Source organism: Eleginops maclovinus, chromosome 9, assembly GCF_036324505.1.
Source record: "Eleginops maclovinus isolate JMC-PN-2008 ecotype Puerto Natales chromosome 9, JC_Emac_rtc_rv5, whole genome shotgun sequence".
Classification (NCBI taxonomy): Eukaryota; Metazoa; Chordata; class Actinopteri; order Perciformes; family Eleginopidae; genus Eleginops; species Eleginops maclovinus.
This window is the reverse complement of record NC_086357.1, coordinates 18,144,640-18,169,460: the sequence shown is the minus strand read 5'-3', so window position 1 is coordinate 18,169,460 and position 24,821 is coordinate 18,144,640. Positions and strand designations below refer to the sequence as shown.

At 38.6% G+C, this 24,821-nt stretch overlaps 1 protein-coding gene across 2 annotated transcripts in view; it reads left to right on the top strand.

Annotated features, from left to right (window-relative positions):
- negr1 (neuronal growth regulator 1) overlaps positions 1-24,821 on the top strand; it is a 120,649-nt gene that overhangs the window by 42,381 nt on the left and 53,447 nt on the right. For both annotated transcript variants that reach the window (XM_063891933.1, XM_063891932.1), the window contains exon 3: positions 13,958-14,083. In XM_063891933.1, coding sequence (XP_063748003.1) covers positions 13,958-14,083 — 126 coding nt within the window. The remainder of the gene's footprint in view (positions 1-13,957; positions 14,084-24,821) is intronic.

Below are 24,821 nucleotides of genomic sequence, written 5' to 3'. Positions count from 1 at the left end.
ATATGGCTGTGCATGCTCACTCATCTAGAAGAAACATTTTATCTCTGCATGACATTTATGCCCTCAGACACCTTTTGGCACCTCCGCAAATTGAACGTTTGCTGTGCTTCCCCTTTGCTTTGCTTCATTGCCATTGAACAGCACCCATTCCAGCACACTTTATTTTAGCTTTTCCTTTTTATTGCAAATGATATAAATTAGAAGCTCTATATGGTGGTGGTGAAAAATAAATCAATATAGTACAGGTGAGAGTAATGACACACCAGCAGATATAGTGAAACGTGAGAATAGTAATGTTCTGTACAGTGATGAAAAAAACGGGTTGGAAAGTGTGGCTGCAGCATCACACCAATCATCCGGGGAGTAGAAATATTACAAGGCACACCTTGAGATCCTCCAGTGCCTAAATGGGTCTCTCACATAATCTCAGCCAAAAGCAATAACCATCATGTAATCATCAGGGCCATCGGGGTCCACTGTATTACTAAAAGGGTCCATGTTTTCTGCCAGGTACATTTGGCAAAGGTAACTGCGGAGCAGTTAAACCCTTCCTTTAAATACTTGACTTAACAAGATTAAACTAAGTGGGCTCTGCCTTGTGGCCGTGCACTGATTACTGAGCAAAACTGTGATATCAGTGACATCACCGACATCCTGTGAACTACGAGCATCGTCAACCCTTGGTCCTAACCAGCTATTTCCTTTTGTTTTGCTGCTCTACTCTACTGCTGGTCTTCATCTGCATATCCTCATCTCCACCATAGATGCGCTGACCTATTTACAGTCTACCCTGACCACTATCTGATGTAGGATACAGAGGAATGAGAGATTGGTATCAGACCCAACCTGCCCTTCTACACATCACATGACTCTCTCCATCTCAGCCGGTATTCTTCTTCCCCCCTCTCTGTTAATTAAGATTGTAGATGTGATAATGTATTAAATATGCACAGCACCTCTCATCTAAGAATATCTTGTGTCACAGTGAGTGGGGGGAGGCACAATTCCCTTCAGCCTCGACTTCTTACATGGGCAGAGGTAATGCGTTTCAAGCTTCCATCTTGGAAAATGTAAAACTATACGCAAAGGCTTCAAACTTAAAATTTCACTCTTGGTGACATTGTAGTCTGAATCGCTCTTTTTATTAAAACGAAATGCCTGTTCCCCGCATGCGTCTGCTACCTAACTATTACAGGATCATGCTCTATTGAAATGAAGTACAGTTCATCTTTAAAGGATGTTTGTAAGGCTTTACAGATGCCTCAGTGTGATGAAGGACTTCGTAGGGTTAAGGTTTTCAAAAATGTGAGGAATAATTCTGTATGTGATGAAAATGCTTTAGACATTAATATGGATCAGAGTGGATCCACAGTGAAAACTCAACGCCCACGCCCATTGAGTGAGTCAGTGCGGGAGTGTTTCTCAGCAAGTAGTAAAATGGAGGGTTAAACCTCCAGGTCGTCGCTCCTCTCTTTGATGTCAGGACGGAGATAGAGCATAATTGCACAGCACGGTATAATAAGGCCCAGCAAATTGCAGTTTATTCTTAACATGCTATGATTCTGCCACTCTCATTAATTGCTGGGTGCATTTTTTATATTCATTTTTTCATGACCTCAGTCCTAAAATACAGTCCTGTCAACTACACTTAACACAGCTCTTTGAATTAATCCAGAATGAACACATTCTCCATGACATTTCTACCTCATTTAATACCGCTTTACTGTGGATTCCTCCTGAGTATTAGCTATATCAATACTATAAAGTTTAAGCATAATTGCAACCTAGCTCTACCTTCCTCTTTATTCAATTAAAAATGAGTGCACCGTGTGAACATATCAGTTAAACTATTTCAAATGTAAACCCGAGGTCAAGCAGCTTCAACGGTTAAATGTTAAACCTCTATATTTTATGAAAACTAAGCAGGACATGTTGTCAATAATCTCAGCTATTCACCCAATGATGAAATTGAATGCTATTAGACTGGCCATTTTCTCCAATAGCCTATAAGTGTTATACAAAAATGAACACCTTAAGAAGTCATTCTCCTAAATGTGCAGCCATTTCAATAAACGAGGGCCACCCACAGATATGCAGGCGCATTTTCGTAACACAGATGGTATTATCTTTTTCCTAAAGGCTTTCATCTATATTAATGTGTCTCATAGAATAATGAGCAGTTGGGACAGGATTACATGTGTCAAATTCCTTTGGCACAGTATTTAGCAGGGTGTCAAAACTTAGTCTTAAGTGTATCAACCAAATACCTAATGTTCAAACTCTATTAGAACTCAATAGATTTATGCCTACATACAGTTAATTATTGGCTTGTTTCTATAACTGTCCTGTTCATGAAACCCTAGCAGCATGTGAATGCAGCCGGACTGATCAGTTTCATCAAATTATTTATTTAAAAACAGTGTTTTCTATTGTTATAATAAGAACGACCCAACGGAAAACCTTCCTCCATCAGTGTTTGGGTGCAGTTTTGTGGAGGTGTGTTAATTGTGTGACGCAGGACCATCCAGAGGGCTTTCTGTTTGCTGAGCTGTCGTTGTCACGTTTAACTGTGATTGGCACAGCTGTTTCACAGCTATTTAATAATCTGCACACCTGCTGATCTTCATTCTCCTTCTCCATATTGGCGCTCTCGCATGACATATGCTTTAGTGATTGGATCTTCAAGGCTTACGTTTTTTTAATGAATTTCAACCAGATTACTCAAACTGAATATTCTATTTTTCATTTGGAAAATAAAAAGTGCTTGATCATCACGCCAGTTCACTCCAGCAGCACTACATCTTTCCCATTAGGTAAAACCAGCATATGTTGCTGTGGTTGTATGTGACCAATTCCAATTACATCTTCTAGAAAATCACCTTAACATATGATGCAGTTCCATTTCGTAGAAATTATATTGTATAGTCTTGTTTAATTTGATATTGAGATATATATAATAACTGTTGATTTATAAAGATTTACTGTTGTATATCTAAAAATATCATTTTTGTTCGAAATAAAGAAACCTCACTGCGACAACCTTGTTGCAATAGCTCTATTATAACACTATGTGTTAGATAGATAAGTGCTATGAGGAGAGGATAGTGAATTGGTGTTGCTATTCCCAGCTTGAATAATTGTGTATCAAGAGTCTTGGAGGAATAATACTGCATTAAAACAACGCAGCCTGCCATTAATACTGCAGGAGAGTGTAGAGAGAATATGACTGTGTCTAAAGGAACAGATTTGCAATTATGGCCCCTGACATTTAGTTAGCCACTAATCATTGTCATTTGGGTGTGTGTGTCTGTGATTGTGAGTGTGTGATTGTGTGTCTGGTGGTGAATACCTATCTTAGCCTCTGTAAATCTCTGTCCTCCATAATGTGTTTGCATATGCATGTGTGCTTCTTCATGCACGTGTGGGTAGGTGATTGTGTGTTTGTGCACTGGCACTAATGTGAGTCCTCATCACGGAAATGGTTGATATTAGCCATGGTTAATTAAAATGAGTTAGGACAAAGGTCAGCCACTCAGCTCTCGCGTCTCTCTTCTCTAGAGAGGGAATACGATTGGAGAGTAACTAAGGCATTTTTTTGAGAACTTGGAATCGTCTATATAGGTAACAGAGCTTAACATTAAGGTAGAGGGTTTAAAATCCCCTCTGCACATTTAAAACCACATTTAATTTAACCAGCATCGGTCAAAATGACAGTTTTTCTTCCTTTTAAATCCAGAGTGATCCATTATGAAATGGATTATTGATTGCTCTCTGAGTGATGGTTTTGGACCTACTTTACTCACAATTATTTTAATGGACTTGTACCAAAGCGGAAACATATAATAGCTCCCTGAGAATTGTTCTTGCACTCAGTAGAGTGTATCAAGGCTAAATTTACCTCTTTTGTCACTCACTGTTTCTAATAGTTAATTGGTAACTGGAATGGTCTTTTAAACTATTTTTTGTCATTCATTTTTGGATCAAACAATTAAGCAGTCAGTCTATCAAAGATTAACCAGTAATTAAAACAATCCTTAGTTGGACAAAAGCTTCCCCTTTCCCTTTTTCTTTTGTAAATGGCAATGTGTTATGTTCAAAAATGGTAGTAAGCTGTATTTACTTTCTGAGACTATTTCTATTCTTTTCTGGACATGTGAGCCTCTCTGGAGACGCCAGAAAACCACATTAGGTGTGAGAACAATCTTCAACTTTCTTGTGCTTAACAGTTGGTTCTCAGTGGTGTAAATCACAACAGAGACATGAGTTATCTAACTTCAATGTGGATCCATGCACAGTCCTCTGTGCAGTGCTTATCAGACAATACAACCTTCATCAATATTGGGAAAACTGTGAAAGGGGATTTGCTGGAGATGATGCATCGGCAGGCGTCTCAGGGATACACTGGCCTTAATTGGCCAGATAAATATCACAGTCTGTGCTCCCTGGCCCTACAGCGCTGGTGCATACATCACCCTGAATGTGGACTGACCACCAGCAGTGGGGTGCCGTCTGCCTGTCTCATCCCTGAAATTCATCTGGGGCCCAAAGTGCAATTAAAGAGCAGCAAGAGGTTTCCTCCATTAGTCTGCTTCCTTTACTTGTAGCCGTATTAGGGTTCAGTTATAGAAGAGCTCCCATTTAACTCCAGAATCCAGTGGTCAGCTTTAATTATAAACCAGTGTTGTAGAAGATGAATTATCAAACGCAGGCTAATCAGAGACACTTTCCTATTTACAGTGATCACTGATGTGCTCTATAAACATCATTATTTGAACAATCAGTGCTCTAGAGTTACACAGTAAACAAACAGCAAGACCTGACATCTGTATTCCACATTGTACAAGCTCAGGGTTTTTAATAATGAGCAATTTATTGAATAGTCATGACTTTGGCCTTTCCAACGCCCTCAGTGGGTACAAATCACCTACGTGTTCTTTAGTCCAAATCTTCTCCCAGCAGCCCCACGGGGCGGATTGTGAAGAAAAGCAGTCGATACTGGGTACCATCTGAGAATGTGGCAGCTGACACACACACAAACAACAAAACACACACTATATGCAAACACCTTCAGTGTTTGTGGGTGTGCACAAACCACACAGACACACTGAGAATAATCAGTAATCCTCATCTGCACTTGAACCTTAAATTTGGCAGCCACTGCTATTTATCATGGACTTATGACTCACCAATGAGGGAAATATATCAAGACGGAGTTAGAAAAACAAATGAAGGAATGTGTTTAGATCCTTTTAACATGAACCTTTGCTTACAGACTATTCACTGAAAGATTAAGGCTCCTTTTCTACCTAATGACTGAACCAGAAATGGCAATTAATATTTCATGGTAATAGCATAATGTAACTGAAAATTGTTTTTTTTAAAAGGACAGCGTAGAGAATTGAATCCAGATCCAGGGCATTGCAGATTACTCGGACGATAATAAGTCCTTGAGGAAGCCCAAACTTGCATATTTTAAAAGACCATTTCGTAACTATCATAGGCACTTTGAGAAGAATGACAGTTGACAGTTTGTTTGCGCAAAAGAAGATTTCCACATCTCTAAGAATACATTTCCCTAAAGCACCTAGAGAGTTTCAATAAAACGGCATACGATAATGTCCTTGATCTGATGGGGTTGGATCGACAGTGTTTTTGAATGTTGAATCTGGACCCTGAATATTGATGGAAATACAGAGGGGCACTAAAAGCCTTTTGACTGTCCTAACTTATCACATAGTCGAAGTATGACACACTGGTGAGCAGAGAGTCAGTAAAGAACAGATCCAAACGCCCGCTGAGCCACACTACTTCCCTTTAGCTGGATGAAGTGTGTGTCTGTTCGCTGCCAACTGCTCTCTCCCCATTAATCATGACCCAGGTTCTAGAGTTTCAACTTTAACCTTTAGCGCTGCATCAAGGCTCAGTGACAGATGGAGACAGACCTTTGTGCCCTCACATCAGATCATCCATTTCAAATACACGCACTCACACACACAAACATGGGCTAAGAGTTGAGATGCACAGAGGATCACCCATAGCAACGGTCGCTTGGTCACCAACTGATATTTCGTTGTTGGAAAGCAGCTTGCCCTCTGACAGGCTCAGTGTTTCATTTCGACAATAAACTATTTGAAATGAGGCGTGTGCGTGGCTGCGCCTATCAAAGACACTTTGTAGCTGCGCAGCTAATTGAAAAACCAGTGATCATCCTTGGAAGTGAAAACAAAGTGGCCCATGCTGCGGAATTTTGTTTATCATAAGCAAGATGCTGAGGCTGAAAGACACTGATTAGCATGAATAAATTAGAAACTATTTCAATAAGTGGGTGATAGCTTATCTTTGAATTACATGCCCAGTGCAGCTCTCCCATTGAAGATTAATTGCCTCACAAGGTATTTCGAAAAGTTCATTTTCATCAATTGATTTCCCCTAATTCATGAATTCCCCAGAAGTGCATGAAATTGGTAACAAGCTCTCCGCTTTCTGCATCGTTAACTTCATTGGCAATTACTCATCATATGTATTGGATGTGACATTTACGGAAGCATGTTATTTTTGCACCATTAGGTCATGACAGGAATATTATCATAAACTAATGGTTAAATACAAGTTGAACAAAAGTGGACTTCATAGTTTTCTCTGATTTTTCTCGAAAGAAGCCAAGCATGTTCCCAGCGTGTTTTACAGTTAAACATTGTAGTATCATTCAACCACTTTCTCTTTTTGTACATTATCTGTTAGTTTTGACTTAGTAATCTGATTGGACAAGAAACATTCCATTAGAATCAGTTCAACAGCACCACAACTGTTACATTGGTATCCATTCGCTTAACAGGTTTACTTATCAATGTTAGATACCATTGTCATTTTCTTAGATTATGACAAAGATTATAACGCAAATATAATCACATTTCCTCAAATAACATTTGAATTAAATCATAGAAGAAAAAAACAAGAGAGTTATAAACAAAGCTTGAAGAATGCTTGTTTTTAATGCAATTTGATGCTATGTTGTGCTGTAATACTGAATAGCAGCACATCTGTTATTATCTACTGCACTTGCATAGTTAATAAGATATAATTACTTGTAGACTATTATTATAACCAACACATACTGTACATTAGACACAAACGATGAAAACAACTGACAACAGGGACTGTTCAAACAAATAACCATGGACTGAACATGGCAAAACCTTTATCTGTGCATTCCTGGGGACAAATAAAAGGTTTGAGGTAGAGTTATTTAATGTTCTTTTGTTTTTCCAAATCTATCATCACCTCACTAGTACAAAATTGTTACCACAGTATTGGGGTATGTTTCGGTCAGAGACAGGAATGCTGTCTTGAAGTGAAAAACGAGGGCCACTGAAATAAACCATGGGCAGAGTATAACTTTAGGGTTACTAAAGTAATGGGCCAATGCCAGGTGCATATTACAGTGATGCAGTGAGGTGTATGGGCTAAGGGAGACGTAGCAATACAAATAACAAATAGGTCACACCTACACATTTAAAGCTACTCGGAGGAATCCCATGTTTAAAAAAAACTATATAAAAGACAAAATTCTTTATCAAATACACAAATCTCTGGAAGTCAAAGCTAATACACAGTATATCATCATACTGTACTGCACTATAACACACTATCAACAGACCCTCAGGGGAATTCCTGTAGTACATTAATAGGGTAAATCACTGGATTCATCATAGATAATGATACCATTATGGAATAATGTTCATCAGCTAATGTGCACTTGCTGCAAATCTATTTGTGTCTTAAGTCATATTCTGTCTGCTACAACTTTCCACATCTCAATTTTTAACCTACCCAACATCTTAGCCACAAGGAGATCTTAGAATATGAAGACATGCCAAAACTAGACAAGCAATAAGGGCTAATGAGGTTTTATGTTTTGGCCCTGCTACTCCAGCACTTAGTCCACCTCCTCTATTGCTGCTGGGCTGAAATAAATGGAAAGAAAAAGAAAACATCCCCTTTTTGGGAACATTTTTTATTGCTTTTTATTATTGCCGTATGTTTGTGTGTGTGTGTTTCTGTGGAAATGATAGAGATTGATATGTTTAATAACAGCATGGGAGAGCAGCAGGCGATATCAGAGGTAAAGCGAGAATGACTTTCAAAGTTTGTTGTCTGGAAGTCAAGCACTGTATGTTATTTATTTGAATGCAGACACTGAAGGCACAAAAGTATGACTCCATGCAGATACTTAGACGAAAAGAAGTCAACCGTTATCTTCAGAACCACATATTTATTTACATAATTTGTGCGATACATACATAGTAAGTCAACTGGCTGAGGCTCATGGCTATAACTTTATGACGTCTGGCATCTTTAAAGTAAAAAATACTAATTGATAAATTGGAGGGCCAGGATTTTTCCAGTCACTGGGGTTATGTGTGTTGTCAAGTGCTGTGTTACAACTTGCTAATACTGACAGATTTCTCTTTCTACTTGGATGAACTTTTTCCAAACTTAAGTACTACAAATGATCAGTGCCTGCTTTGTGACACTGTAAATGGAGGTAATCCCTTTGAGAAATATAATCTGTCACTGTTTATGTTTAGTTTCCGTGTCTGACACCTAATTATCAGGCTGGAAGTTGGTTCTTTCTTGCTGCCTGCAGTGTGGAAAGGGAATTGAAAACCTTTAGGAATAGCTATGTGTGAACTGTCTCATTACTGAGGTGTATATTACGCCCTGCAAACACACATATATTTTACAGGTATATTATTGTCTATCTGTATCAATGTCATCTCAAACAACCGGCAGTTTGTGGAAGGCTTGGTGTTTGTAAGCTTAGAATTGAAAGGAGCTTTTCAAACATCCCCTGATTTATTCAGTGTATCAAGCAAAGCTGCAAAGAAAAACTGAAATCTGCCCTAATCCAATTTTAAGGTACTGCATGTCGTTGATTAAGGATGATCAGGCCTCAGATCAGTAAGCATCTGCATTTTAATGAGACCATTCCATCCTATTGTGTTTGGACAGTAAAAATGCCCTGGGCGGTTATAGAACCTTTTCCATTTTTACCACTTCTGCAGTGTGTGTGGGATGATGGTGGACAAATGAAGCATTTGAATTACAGAAAATGAAGCAGGATTTTCTCTTCTCCTTTTATCTCTCCCTCCCTATCATATCTCCCTGACTCTACCTCCCCAAAGCCAATACTACCATCCATTACCACAAGTGGCCTGGCTTCCCCTCTGTGCTCTAATTGGAAAGCTGGATGGCAGTAGGTTTAGCCAGTAATGGGGTCCTGCAATTTGGTAGCAGAAGTCATCCTGGAGAGACCTGTCACAATTCATAGAAGAACCCAGTTGTGTGCATCCCACTTTGCAGCTCAAGAAGTAAAACCCCTGCATGTTAATACTGCAGCTGTAAGCATTTCAGTAATTCAAGGTGGCGTCATTAGAGGCTTATTTATTCACCGGAGGCGTCTGCCAGGAGGGAGATGATGCCGCCCAGATCAGCTGTGGCAGTTCACTCTCAGCACCTCCCGCAGAGCTGGAGAAGGGAAAATTAGAGAGGAATGGGCAAACATGGCAAACATGACAATCATAGCATAGTTACTGAATTAGCGCCTAAGGAAAAACAACCAGCCATGTGTAGGTATTGAGGGATGAGTTATAATATGTTGTTCAGAGGGCAGCACAGTCACAATCGTCTGTGATGTTTCAAGAGGCGGAGGAGGTGTAAAAGGGATAATATAGGGCACTCAGTGAGTTGTAACCCTAGGAAAAAAAATGATGGTAATGGACTTTGCAGGCTTTCAAGGTAATGTGGTAACCAAGAAATTGGCAAGCGAGGATTCCTGTAACAGTGTCTAAAAGGCTTTTTACAACCGGGATGAAAATCCATGTAAATAATTTGCACCTCAGACATGACCACAATCTTTTTCTAACCTACTAAAACCAAGAAGTTGCTTTTAGTCACAAACAGCAACCGAAGACGGCAACAGTTTGGCAAAACACTCAAACTGATTTAAAAAAGAATAATTCTGGGCTAGGGAACTTTTTTTTAAAGCTTGACATTTTGGAAAAATTGCTTATTTGCTTTCTGGCAAAGATCAATACCAGTAAGAGCTAGAGCTAGTATCCATTTATTTAGCTTAAAATGAAGACTGGAAACATCGGAGACAACTAGCCAAGCTCTCTCTAACAGTGCTATGCTTTTCACAGCAAATAACACAAATGATCATGTTATATTAACACGTTTTATTTCATATGTATAATCGGTACACAAAGTGCAAAGCTGACGTACAGGATATATGCCCATTTTATTTATTAGTTTGCTGGAGGCAACCATTTTCCGGAGTCTTCGATGGTTGCCTAGCAACTGTTCAGAAAAACAAAATAGCCCACTATGTTACCCCTCGTAAAGTAGTTAACTAACATTTATTTAATGTTGGGATATGACGCCTTTATTGATGAGTTTAAGAGGCGCTGGTAGGCACATTTCGTAAGTGATAAAAAGAGCCAGGATAGCTGTTTCCCCCTGGTATTGATCTTTCACCCGAAACTCTGGCAAAATTGTAACCCATATTCATTTTTAGCTTCGTATCTTTAGCTTAAGTGGGTGTCATTGTAACAGTATTGCAGTGCCCTTACGGCAATATGCTTGCACTTTGAGGTGCATGCCTTAAAAACCCGGTGATTCTTTTTGTACTTGCTTCACTTTAACTGTATTATATTATAGTATGCCAAGGTAAGGTAGGTTTCACTATGCTGCTTTTTAAGGAGCAACACTGGCATTCACTCAATTATTCCGCAGTATCCTTTCAGCTCAACGAGGAACATTGTGATTGTTGACACTACCGGTAGACTCGGTTCAATTCTCTTTTTCGGTGTGAAATGCAAAGAAAAGGCAGAAAATGATCTGAGTCGGTGACCAAAGGTTGAACTCTGTTATTCTTTATGCAAGTGTTTCGCATATTTGCTCTGAGTTTCTGCATCACACTCCTGTTTAATAGCTGTAGGGCTGTCAAATGAGGTGAAGGTCCCATTCACTGTCATTGTTCTTTATACATAGCAATTGTTGATGATACTATGTAAACTATTCTGATCAAACACCACTCGCACGCAAACGTATGCACATTCACATAAATAAACCGAGTGTGTCCTCAACAATTATGAATCAATCTTAAAATTTCACCATTAAGAACAACACTTTAAAGTTGTAAGTGTGGAATTTCAAATCCATTTAAGTTGCTAGTTGCTAACTGGAACCTCCCTTTGATCGCTCAATATCAAGTGTCCATCCTTTGGCCCCTCTGCAACAGTGCTTGCATTGTCTCAGCACTGTTACCTAGCAACGAGACTCACTGTACGATCATGTTTAGGATGGGGTTTATTTGATGAGGGACAACAGATGGCAGAATCATATTTTGTTTATGCATTACGTCTGTCCGAAGTCCCTCTATCACTCATACACTGTTCCCTAGATAATATAACATGTTTCAAACTGAACAGTGAGCAGTAAATTGACCGTAAGGAGACTGGCAAAAAGAAGTTAACCTGCAATTGATTTTGTTTCAGTTTCGTAATTACTTAAAGTTTACACAATAATTCAAACGTAAACATGTGTTTGTGGTGACCGAAATACAGTTTGTTTTTTGTGTTCTATAGTTTTTGAAGACATGAAACAACAGTTTGGATTGCTGTCTGGAGAATAATATGCTGTTCTTCGCAGATATTCCCATTTGTCTAGGGTTTGACTGATTTCTATTGATCTTTTATTCCGTTTTTATAACTTTGTTATTTTCCGCTGCAGCAAACATTATCATGCAGTAAAGCAACTGCTACAGTGGCTTTGAGCTGAAAAATGGAGGGCTCCTCATCTTAACCTTAGAAAACCTCTCGGGCCTTGCCAGGGAGAGATAGGATCAGTAGACAACCCCAACATTTTCAATTTTGTGCTATCAGACACTGAGGAGATGTGTCAACAGTGGGGTCCTACAGCAGGTAAACACAGGAGTCTGACAAGCAATAACCTAGATTCAACATCGCCTCCCACTGAAGGTCCGCTTTCATCTCATTTAGATCGGGATCTGTGGATCAAAAATGACGCCTATCCCCCCGAAACACAAAAAACACCAGTGATGAGAATGTTCTCCAGGGCAGTCCGTCATAACTTTGAGCACTTTGCCGGTTTGCGACTTGGTCAACACTGGCTGGGGTGATACCATCTGTAAATCAGAGATGTTTTTTTCCTTGCACCATAAAGCTTCCAGTTATATGAGTAATGATGGTTTTAATGAGGCACCATCTTGTGTTTGATAGTCAGCTATTATCTCCTAATATATAATTAATGCTCATCCAGTCAATGTATTCAGGTTGTGGAACAGTCTATATGGGCTTTATGTTGATGAGCAGTGGTAAGGTGGTGGGTCCAGACCACAAATCAGTATTTTTAGAACTGTAAAAAATGTTAATTTATTCACTCGCCACCTCCTCTGTATTGTGCCTATAATGGCGTTAAGAGGAGGTTTGCTGCAGCTAAACTGGACAGAACTCAATGACAAAAGAAAACCAAAAATTGTTGGTAGGTCGAAAGAGGAACTCGTGAATTTGTTGAATCAACTTTTCTTTTGTTAGTTTTTTTTAGCATCAGGAGGGATCGGAGGGTTGAATAGTTTGAAGCCCCAGACGACTGAGAAGCCATTACTGTATAGCACAGTCCACTGCAGAAAAGCTCCCTCTGAGATTCAAATCTTGCAGATTAAAATAGTGTCTCATAAGCCTGTGTGTGTGTGTGTGTGTGTGTGTGTGTGTGTGTGTGTGTGTGTGTGTGTGTGTGTGTGTGTGTGTGTGTGTGTGTGTGTGTGTGTGTGTGTGTGTGTGTGTGTGTGTGTGTGTGTGTGTGTGTGTGTGTGTGTGTGTGTGTGTGTGTGTGTGTGTGTGTGTGTGTGTGTGTGCTCAAATGCCTTTGTGGTCAGCTGCATGTGTTTTCAGCGGCCTAAATACCGAAGCTTTTAACATCAAAGCACCGTTAAGATTCAAGTGCACTTAACTTTGCCAATTATGTCTGTAAGTGATGTCCAGCAAAGACTTTTGATGAGCTGCACTCGCTCAAAAAACTCAGCTTCCAAACCACCTTAACTGTATTGTAGTTCCAGACCAATGAATCAATGCCCACGTCTCATTTCTTTCCTTTCATTTCATTTAAAAATGTCTGCTTTTTGTTCTTGTGAATATCTGTTTGGGAAATGACTGTGCCAAACGAAGGATTTGTCAGGAAATATTATACATAGTTACAGTTAACGGCTTAATCTCTGCTAACGGTTGTGAAATACACACAAAATAAATTATGCCCACGATGATCTCATTGTTTTAAATGACGGTTGAGTTTATAATGCTCTGTTAGCAGACACAGACAGCTGAATGCAGCCCTTCACTACAGCCTGGCTTACATGCTAGCAAGCTATCAAGCTCACATGTAACAAGCCAATACATTTGAAGATGAGAAAACTATGGTAGCATGAGAAAAGCTGACTCAGTGTGTGATAGTTGATCCATTTGATAATTTAGCTGTAGTTCACCAGGCATGTTATTATATTTCTGCTGAAAAGGCAACACTTATTGCAATAATAATTTATCAAAGTATTCATGTCGATACAGTGTTACTTCTAGCTCCTAAAAATATATATATTTTTGCCTTAACAAGGGAAAATCCAATCCTTCTCCACTGAGAGAGGGTTAACATAATGTCCAACTGAATCATGGAGATTGAGTATTAAGGTACCTGGTATGATATTACCAAAAGTGAGAGATTATTTTAAGCATGTTTGGTCTTTTTGCTGTAAAGTTGAGAAAAAAAAAGGATTTCCACCTTTTACTCTCTAATGTTAAATCATATATGAGTAATGTTGTTGAGCCAGAGGTTGCATATTTGAAGTGCTGATCTTGTTCTGTATTTTTGTCTTCCTTTTTTCTAGTTCCGCCCAAGATATATGACATTTCCTCTGACATCACGGTAAACGAGGGCAGCAATGTGTCGCTCATCTGCACAGCCAGTGGGAAACCTGAGCCAAGCATTTCCTGGAGACACATAACCCCATCAGGTGAGTTCACTTCACCTCTCACACATCTATGCTAATGAATTGGCAAGTGGATGCATGGATGAACAGACGTATGGGAGGACGAATTGTTAGCGGAAATGAGGAGGCATGGGCAGGATCAATAGGTGATAGACAGAGGACGAGAGAGGACTGGTAGTTATGTTTCAGATGGAGGGGGAAGGAACAAAGAAAAAAATTTATGAGCTAGGTCCATGACAGAAGAAGGGAGGTGGAATGGATAAATGTAATAAATATTCAAATAAGCATACAAAATCAGTGAGACCTGATCACATATTGAGCTCCTTCAACAACCATGCCAAAGGTAAATGAGTTGTTTTTCTGAGAGTCAGTTCAATAAAATGGTTCCACCTACCTACCAATATAGAAAAGGGAATAACTTGTTGACACGCCTTTAAATTGGAATTTGTTTTTCCATCTTCTGTGTGATCAGGATCTTTAAGTCGTAATATAGAAACAACCTGGACTCTACAAGGATGTGTCGTATTAGTTTTGAAGTTGTTGTTCAGACCTGAGAGGGACAGGGATGATTTTTTCTCAAAATATTCTGACTCGAGATGCTTGCAGCTCGAAAAGTGTATGGCATAATGGAAAATATCCTTTTAGAACACCGTATCACATGGAACTTGCCGCTTCAGCAGTATATGTGCGTATTGATTTATTCAAATCTTATTAACATCCTTTGAGCTAGATGATGATCTTATTTTCTGCCTGCCAGAATTGACATTGTTACTTATTGTTACTGCTGGACCTCTGTAGGGCTTAACTTTAAGTAATGAAATCAGTGGTAGAAAAATACATCTTCTTTTAAAATATAATAAATCTATGCTAGGGGAAATTGTTCATATGCTGTAGAGCAGTTAAAGCACTAAACAAAAAAATGTCTACATGTTAATTTCAATATAAAATGCCACTCTTTAAACCGTTAACAAATAACAAAAGACCAAGCCCTTGCTTTTGTTGCTAGTTTAAGGCAATGTGTAACCATAGCACATTCTGCTCATGTGTATTAAGGATTTACAGTATACAAAAGGCAGCTCTCATCACTGCAGGGGGACCAGTGATTTACTTTGGCAATTTGTACACCATCATTTAAGGTGCATTAACAAAGATTTTTTTTAATTATCATAATCATTTATTTAGTTGGCTCAGTGTCAGAGCACACATACGCCATTAAGTGCTTTGAATACTGAATCTTCCCTTTGATAAACTCATTCCAAAGCATTTAACTGTTGCTGCAAAGCCTCCACCCAGCCAATTCTAGTCCTCCCTCATTTTCATATTAATGGATTAGAGCATGCTGTGCTTATCTGATAGCTGTGAGGATGACTGCATTTATCTTATGGCTGTCAAAACCACCTCTCTGGTGTGCTTGCCCTGATTGCGTTAAGGGAGTTTCAGAAGATGATCAAAAGAGCCATCTTCAGAGTCCGAGTGGCAGTCACTCATTCTACTTTGAAGTATCCACACTTTGAAGTATGCCGGGAAAGAAATGATATGCTGGTCAAATAAAAGGGCCCGGGACTAAATGTAATCACAGACTGTCTCACATCACATCAGAAAAGAAGCCATTTGCCATGGGATCTTTGAGTCGGTTTTTGTAGTGAGGGCGATTTGTCTAAAGGACGTTGTAAAAATGAAAGGTTGTAATAGGCTAATTACCTATCGATGGAATTCCATTCAATCTCTCGGATATGAAGAACAGTCTGCTCCAACCATCGCACAGGCAACCTGAATGTGCAGCCACATCAATGGAAATATTTAGTTATGAATAACCAGTCAGAAAGGAGCAGACCTGCAGCCCAACTGCTTGAATACTATTTACACATACTAAAAACTAAATAGATAATGGTCCCTCCCTCCCACAGTTATATGGTTTAACAATTTGTTTTTCTTACAAATTGGAAAAAAAATTGTAATTATGATATAACTCCTATAAAGATATGTTGAAGCTTAAATTTTGTCATTGTCATTCACCAAATTTGACATTTGGATGTTTTTGACAAATAAAGCTTGTATACTTTTGATGGTATGCAATTTCACAACTTTTTTTTTAATAAAATAAAGGTTCATTGATATAAAATAATTTATTATCTCAAACTTTTCAAATGTGTGAAGGTGTATTACATTTAGTTAATATACAGTATAGAAGGATGTAATTGTAAAATAGCATTTGCAAGACAACTTTCAATTCAAGAAAATACAGAACAAGATCAGCACTTCAAATATGCAACCTCTGGCTTAACAACATTACTCATATATGATTTAACATTAGAGAGTAAAAGGTGGAAATCTTTTTTTTTTTTCAACTTTACAGCAAAAAGACCAAACATGCTTAAAATAATCTCTCACTTTTGGTAATATCATACCAGGTACCTTAATACTCAATCTCCATGATTCAGTTGGACATTATGTTAACCTTCTCTCAGTGGAGAAGGATTGGATTTTCCCTTGTTAAGGCAAAAATATATATATTTTTTAGGAGCTAGAAGTAACACTGTATCGACATGAATACTTTGATAAATTATTATTGCAATAAGTGTTGCATTTTCAGCAGAAATATAATAACATGCCTGGTGAACTACAGCTAAATTATCAAATGTAAATATACAGTATAGAAGGATGTAATTGTAAAATAGCATTTGCAAGACAACTTTCAATTCAGGAAGGGGACAACCCATTTCAACTTTTATAGATTTTTCCCTTCAAACATTTTATGTATTAAGTAACAAACCATTAGTTTGAATCATGAATTACTTTAACACCTGTCTTGTTGTTACACCCCATCATAAAACCGGTGCTGTTTGTATTTGGTGGAAGAAATTGCTTTCAGTGACGTGAGGCCAAGCAGGTGAAATGGCTATAAGTGACAAACGTGGCTACATGGCAGGTTGTATTTGTGGACCTTACTCTCTTCAACACTCAGCCATTTTGGGGTGAGGTTTGTGAGTTTTTGCAGCGTTGATAGTTCTGCTGCAGCAGTCAGTGAAGTTTGATAGGATGATAAATTGCCTTGACTGACTGTCAAGTTCCTATTCCCACTCCGACTGTTTTCTTTTTGCATTTTCCCATTCCTGCCAACCAGCAAACTGCAAGCTAATAATACACTCTGTACATCCAGTGAAGTTTGACCATAAACTGCTTATTGATCCGATAATTTGGCTCACGTTGTGTGCATATCAATTCTTTCTTCATATTCCTTATTCAGAGAAACTCAAACTTTAGGAAGTACTTGTGACATAAATATTATCTTAGCTGACATGCTGCTGCGAGAAAAGACGGTGCCAGCATGTGTGAAGCTTAATGTGCTTAAATCATCACTGGTGTTTTGTGTAGCAGTTTAATTACCCGTGTAAAATTTGTGCTTGGCAGTCAAGTCCTCAGGAGTTTGGGATGATTGCTACATGATAAGGGCGCTCATGACTGGAAAGCCCGCCCGAGTCCCTTTATCAGCTGGTGAAATCTGGATGTGCAAAGTGACTGTTTCATGCTCGCCCTAACCTTATTAACCGCTTTTGATGTGCCCTTGAGCAAGGATTGTACCCCCGACTGTTACAATGCTGCATTCAATGACCAATTGAAAATAATTAATGGGAAGCTGCCAAGTTTATGAGTATCAATGAGATCATTTTAGGCCCTTCAGCTCCTCCTCCAGAATGCTGATGTTCTCAAACAAATTTTATGGTTAGCTAAAAGCTTAATTTAAAGCAGAAATACTCTTAGTCATACAGTGGTAATACTGCTAGAAGCCACTCCGTCAATTTTAATTTAGCTCTCTACATCTCTTCTTACATTACTCCTTACATTACTCCTATAGCTCACCATATCTGGGTGACATGTCAGCCTTTCAGGGTATTGCTTACGCATGGAGTCCTGTGCTGTGGTTCCTCACCACTGTTCCATAGGTCATAGTGAGGGGGGTAAAGTAGCCTTTAACATGGTCTTTCAGTCCGGTTTGGTTGGGTGGATAGCTCGGCAAAATTGCTTCGATAAACTCTTTCAATTGAGATTTGAATCCATGGGATAGAAGTGTGACCTTTGAAAAGGCTGACTAGAATACTACAATACATATTTGATAGTTTCCTGTGGTAGGACTCAGCTCGGACACATTTCTCTCTCCTTTTTTTTTAAGTGTACATTTATCAAATACACAGAGTTTTTTTGCCATTTCATTTAAGATCGAAAGGTGCATTTTCCCCAAACTTCCCTCCAAGAAACAGATGTCAGCATCCTCTACAGTACATTGACAAGTCACTGAAGTATAGCTGCTGCAGCTTACTCAAAGCTGGACCCGATAGAACTTGGTTGGTCCTGAACTGAAGTCGCAACGGCAAGTGAAATGTACAGTAACTTAGTCTGTTTCAATTTGAACGATGCATTGAATTATTCAAACTTGATTTATTTCGCTGCTACATACCTTGAGTTGTGCCTGCCATGTTGCATTGAAATTGGTAGCTCTATAAGAGATGCTAAACAGGTTTCTGGCGGTCTGTTCACCAGGCATCTCTCATTCAGCATTGGGTTCCTTTCCTCGTTTGCAATGAGCTGATGCGCAGTTCAAGGGCTGACACTTGAGCATGCTTTAAACACGATGGGAGGTGAAAGATAAAGAGTTATGCTGCATTTTACATTTCAAATATCAACAGCGGGAGCCATGTCTAACACTTTCCCATTCAGCTGTTGAGCTAAGTATTGCGAACTAAAGAGGCGCTCAATTGGCGCATGCTTTATTGAAGTGTAAGTGACATGATGAATAGTAGACCCTTTTTTTAAAACTAAAATGTGATATTGAGAACTCTTCACATATTTAATGGCTGCTGGCAGCCATAGTTGATTCGGTGAGTACAGGCAGCAACCTTTTTTTGTAACTCTTTAACGCCCACCCCCAAAACTCCTCTAAATTACAGTGGAATAACTATTTTTGATGTACAGACCCATTGAAAACAAAGGGCTTCAGAACAAGGACTATTTTCATGTGACAATGACAAGTCTGGGTGGCTATCTCTAAAACAGATCTCAAAACATTACAGTGTTCGGCTGCCGCAACCCTAGTTCTCTGTATTGTTCCTGGATTATTTTCTAAAATTAGGGAAAGGATGAGAGTCTTTGTACTAGCAGTCTGCCACCAAAGTTATACTTCCTTGCAACAGACTGAAAGGTGTGCGCTACAAGGTTAGTTATAGTATGTGTTTTGACTCTATGATTGAGTTGACTCTTCTGAATCATCCCTGTACCACATATTAACCTTGTAAATATATACAGATAACATCTTTGTGTTTTTTTCTAATTGTTGTTAAAGCTACCAACTCTGAATACATACAACGGAATGTTAAGTATTCAATCTTTGGCTAAACAGGACAGATTTATTATTCCACAGGTTGTTGTAGCCCAGACAATTAATTCAATGAAAATAAGCACAGTTGAGCTCGGTGTGGAGTTTAATTTCGGCTCATTTCTTACCCACTACACTATACTCCAAAGAACAAGTTTTTTTTAAACTTTGAACATAAATCCTTTGCGATCCCACAGTCAAATAGATCTCTCAAACCACCAAGTACAGTGCCTGAAATTGTGTTTCCCTGCCTGCAGTTCATCTGGCTAAATATCTAAGCACAGAAAGTAACAGTAAGGTCGATGTGGCGGCAGTACATGCAATCAGACAAGACTTCAGGCACTTTTTTGCCCATTTTCACTCTGGATTTTACCTCAGATTGACTTCCAGGGAGCAGCATAGGGGTTATGTATCAAGGCAGACTAACAGCGTGTTTTTCAGGCAGGTCCCGCACATAGTGTGATTCTACCCCTACTTCTGGCCCACACCTTGAGTTAGGGCCTGAAGGCAGAAGCACACAATGTAGCAGCGTGGGTTGTTCTTCGTTTTCAAGAGTTAAAAGGATAAATTGATGTAGAAAATGCTGCTCTATGCTATAATGGATTCTTCAGCGATGCCTGCCCTATCTACGTATTGCAGCCCTGAAGAAGGTATACTCAAAGCTTCCCTACACAATGTGGGAAATTGCTTACTGCAACGGGACTTACCAAGCATTGGTGCTGAATGTCAAATTAACCTCTCTATGATTTCTTTAATTTGCTTGGAGTGACATGTCCCTCAGGTGAGAAGGGCCTCTGCAAGTCTCTCAAATATCTCTCAGGATGCACTCATACAAAAGTCATGTTTGGACTCTTCAACAATAGAGTTTTTCTCTTATTATTTTTTCAGAATACATAATGATATGTCTGTTGTGGTTTCATTTTATGTGTAGGTTGAGCGTTCAACATATAATGTTCTTCAAAGTATATATCAAGAAGGCCATTCTTTTTTAATGGCTTCTTTGACCTTTGCGAAGCTGCATGCTATAATCAATAGGAATACCATTTGCAGCCAGGGCAGGATGATGCATCTAAATATATTGGTTTCCGTTTATCAAGAGAGACTGCCCCCTAATTAGATTTTTTTCAATTAGAAATTTGTCTATTTGATTCTGAACTATCCATATTAGTTTAAACAGGACACCAATGACCATATCTGTTTAGGAAATAAGTCAATCATCAGATATGTTACAGTCATTTTTGTTTTAATACAATAATCCTTTCAAAAAACACCACCACACTACAAAAGCACCACATTGGTCCAAATTAAACTCATATTTAGTATAAAATCTTTCATGAAACAGCAAACCTGAGTCCCCTTGACTTCCCCGAGCCTGCACACTGTTGTATGATACATTGTGGGGTTTTTTTTGGTTTTGTGAAAACCTTCTTTTTATCCCACAAAATGGGGCACCATCATTTGCACATTTTTTATAAGGCTAAGCAACAAAATGTATAAGGCAGCAAAGACACAGAAACATGGAGTAAGCCTTCCAATCATATTGGACATCTTACATTATGATTGTAATAAAAGTTCTTTCTTTTTCGAGCAGCCAGAAACATTCAAAAGGACAAACACACTTCTGCACAGCATAGGGAAAGGGAGTGCATCAAGAACAATGATAAAGAAAAACTAAGAACTCGGATGTGGGATGTAAGAGCACAATCAAAAATGCTTGCATTTGCGATGTGGCAATTTGTGGGCTTGGCAAAATTGATACAATCATGCTAATGATGTTATATCCTCCACCATACTTCATTTGTTTTAACTTGTCTTGGAAGCTTGAAAGTTGTTTTATAACATCACAGATAAGAAGGTATTTTAATGCTGAATCTTTAGTGCTCCACAATTCTCGTCACGACTGTGAGCACTTGCAAGATACAGTAGCTCCATCAGTTTAATTGGGAGCCTACATACCACCTGTTGATATGACTAAAGGGTACTTTTCAATGTGGGAGTCGTTATTACTCACACCTGCTCCTTATGTTGTGCCAATTACATTGAGCTTTACATTTATATAGTGTATACAATTGTGCAAGCAGACATTTTGAATTGCAGGAGAACCACAGGAAGAACTTTTAATATTAAAATGGCTGCAATTTATTTATTAATCTTAATATTTGTATGGTTTGAGTCCTTGTTGTATATTACCATAATTAAGGCACAGATGGCAATGCTGTCCCGCTGTTTCTACTGGATAAAGAATGACATTAAGCATCATTCCTGCTGTGAATGATCTCATTCATTTTCATCACCCTTCTCTGCAGGGTATATTTTACCTGTTCTGCTTCTTCAATCTTCAGTGATACAGAACTCACTTTGTCATTTGTATTTGTATTGAATCAAATGCTGGGCTCTCATTTTCAAAGCACTTAGCTGGAGGCACCAAAGAGTCAGCGGTAGATGCTGTTTTGTATCATATGGTCAACCAAGCATAGGCGGCCCATTTTGGACCCGCTCTCTAATCATCAAAGCTACACTTGTTAGTGGCATCTGAGAACTTACTTACATTTTCCCCTATTGATCTTTCTTGAACCTTTTTTGGCATTTTAATGTATTTTTACTTGGCAACATCATAATAAAACATTTATTATTTATTGTAACGGAACCAAAAGTGATTCAAACATTCAAATTAGCATGATCCCTTCGTCTAAAAGTCTTAAAGCTACAGGACAAAAATTACGTCTGGTGTCTGGTGCAATAGGACATCAGGTGGGGAGGCACCAGACTCACTGCCTTGAAGCAAAACACTTAAACCTAATGGAATCAGGCAGTATGGGGAGAAACTGATATGTCCAGTAGATTGAAGTTTTATTCTGCTGAGTAGAATAACATTTGAGGTTTGGGTTTTAGCCATATTCCAAAATAAAAAAGGTCCAGAACTCAGAAGCTTTGTCAGGAGATTCTGATGAAAAGGAAATCTGCTGTAATCTGCAAAATTGACAATGAAAATCCTTCAAACTGGAGTCTTTTTTAACACAGTGCTGGGTCTTAACCGCATTAAAAAATGATAGTCTGTTCATTTAGATTTGTACTTTAAAAAACATTTACGTCAAAGTGAAATGCCCAACTCAAATAAACCACTCTCGACATGAGAGGAGTTTGAAATTTTGCACAGGTCTCATGCAGGTCTTCTGTAAATTAAACCCAAGAAAATCACATTTAGATTTCTCTAAATGCGAGTGCAACTCTCTCCTTGATTTCAGGTCAACTAAGTGGAAAAATAGAGGATTACAAATAATATTGATGTTTATCAAAATTGTTGTCAATGGCATCCAAGTTCCTGTTGCATATACAAATATTTAGCTGGAGGGGCTGAGCAACACTGTTTGACATCCTGCTGGTAGTGACTTGTCACACCAACATCTCATAGAACATGACTCATATATTTCTTACATGAGTATTGTTTCTATAAACGCTTATTGTTTTTGGACATTGATTTCTCTAACTTGCCCTATGCATAACCTATCGAATGCATTTCACGCAGTGGCAAATAAGTGATTCATTGTGTTTCCCAGGACGAGACAAAAAAGTTTGCTTCCTTTGGAACCATAGATTTGATTCAGCCATTTGGTAAATCAGATTGGAAGCATCAGGCATACATGCTCTCATGGGTCACTGCTTTTAATTTCATTGCCCTAGTAAAAGACCAAAGTGCACACAGTAGATTTCCACATCTTGCGTATCATAATTCCCCATTACAGAGGAATGTGGAACTGTGCATTAAGGGCAGTGTATAGGTCAACCATGGTACTTCGTGAAAGAGAGTGAGTGGGCTGGCAAACAAAGGGCACCGAGACAAAAACCTGTGAAAGTCTGTTGTTCTTTTTATAATCTGTAATAAGTGCATTTATATAGCAGCTACTTAAGCAGAACTCACAAAGTGCTTCACAATAACAGACAAAAGCAGCAAAGGTTATGAGGGTTCTGTGATTTAAAGAAAAACGTATGCGATTAATTACAGTAAACAAGCTTGACACAGTGGAACCACTAATGACTCACAAACATCTATAAAAAGGCTGTATTTGCAATATGTAGACATTTATTAAAATAAATATGTACTTGTGTTTTACCTTCTGACACGCATAACAGCTGCTGAATATATATACTCGCCTGACCTCTTTTTATTTTTAAGTGGTGCATAATTAAACAAACAATATGTGTCACATTGTACCAATACATATTGTATGAGAAAAATATGAACAATGAATTTGTCCCTTCCTGAAGTAAACTTAACTAGAAACCCATCAGCCTTCATCAACATGTTAAGTATTGTGTTGATATTGATTATGTTGTGTGTCTACTGTGGAGATGTAAATCTATGACCAATTTAAAGCTCTATGAAAACTACATTAGCAATTGATGCCATGTGGAGAGCAAAATGCTTCTTCTCAAGGCTTTTTAACAGTTGGTCATCATGTGGACTGTGCTGTGAGCGGAAATCAGGTCTAATAAACAGTTGATTGTAGTCCAGTGTGTAGAATGGAGTGGCATCTACCACTGAGGTTGGAGAGTGCAACCAACTGATCACTCCTGCACCCACCCTTGCCTTTCCAAAAGTGTCGTAGAACCTTGGGCAGGGATTGCCACATTGCAGCCTGCCAGCCACATCAGTCGACAGAGCTTCACATCCCGATTGCTTTAATGCTTTCAGTAAATGTAACCCGCAGCTATCCTCAGCTCTCTGGATAGTCTATTAATGTCTACTACTCACTACTCACCGTGAATTAAAACGTACGTTCAAAGTGCTTGAGCCTTACTTCAATATGCCTTCTCAAGTGCATTTTAGTCGGTCTGTGTGCATGCCTTGTATAAACGAGCATGTTTCCCTTGTCTGTTCACACTGATGTAGACTAATAACAAACAACCTTAATTTTGTAGGAAAGTGAAAGGACAGGTTTGGTCTGTTCTGAGCTATATACAGTATATATAAGCAAATTTTAAGTTAATGAAAAACTTTGACTGTGATTTAGTATTACCTCTATGCATATTACTGAGGACTAATTCATTACTTAATTATATTTTGAATCTGATTAGTAAAACACTTCATGGCTTATCTCAGTCTTTCTGTAGAGATCCTAGATGTTGTGATTCATTTTCACAAAAACATTCTGAATGTTTCAATCCAGTCCTCTCCTACTTATAACTTGCTGGAGCAAGTCATATTTCCAATTATATATTTTACAGAAAGCATAGGTTTGTCTGTATATGTTCACACAACTTGGGTAGTCATACAGGTTAGAGAATGACCATAAATTCAATAATGTTGTCTGCATACATACGTTATTTTTTACCTAAAACTCGCACAACACCATGATATCACTTCTATACTGCACTTCGTACTCAACATCA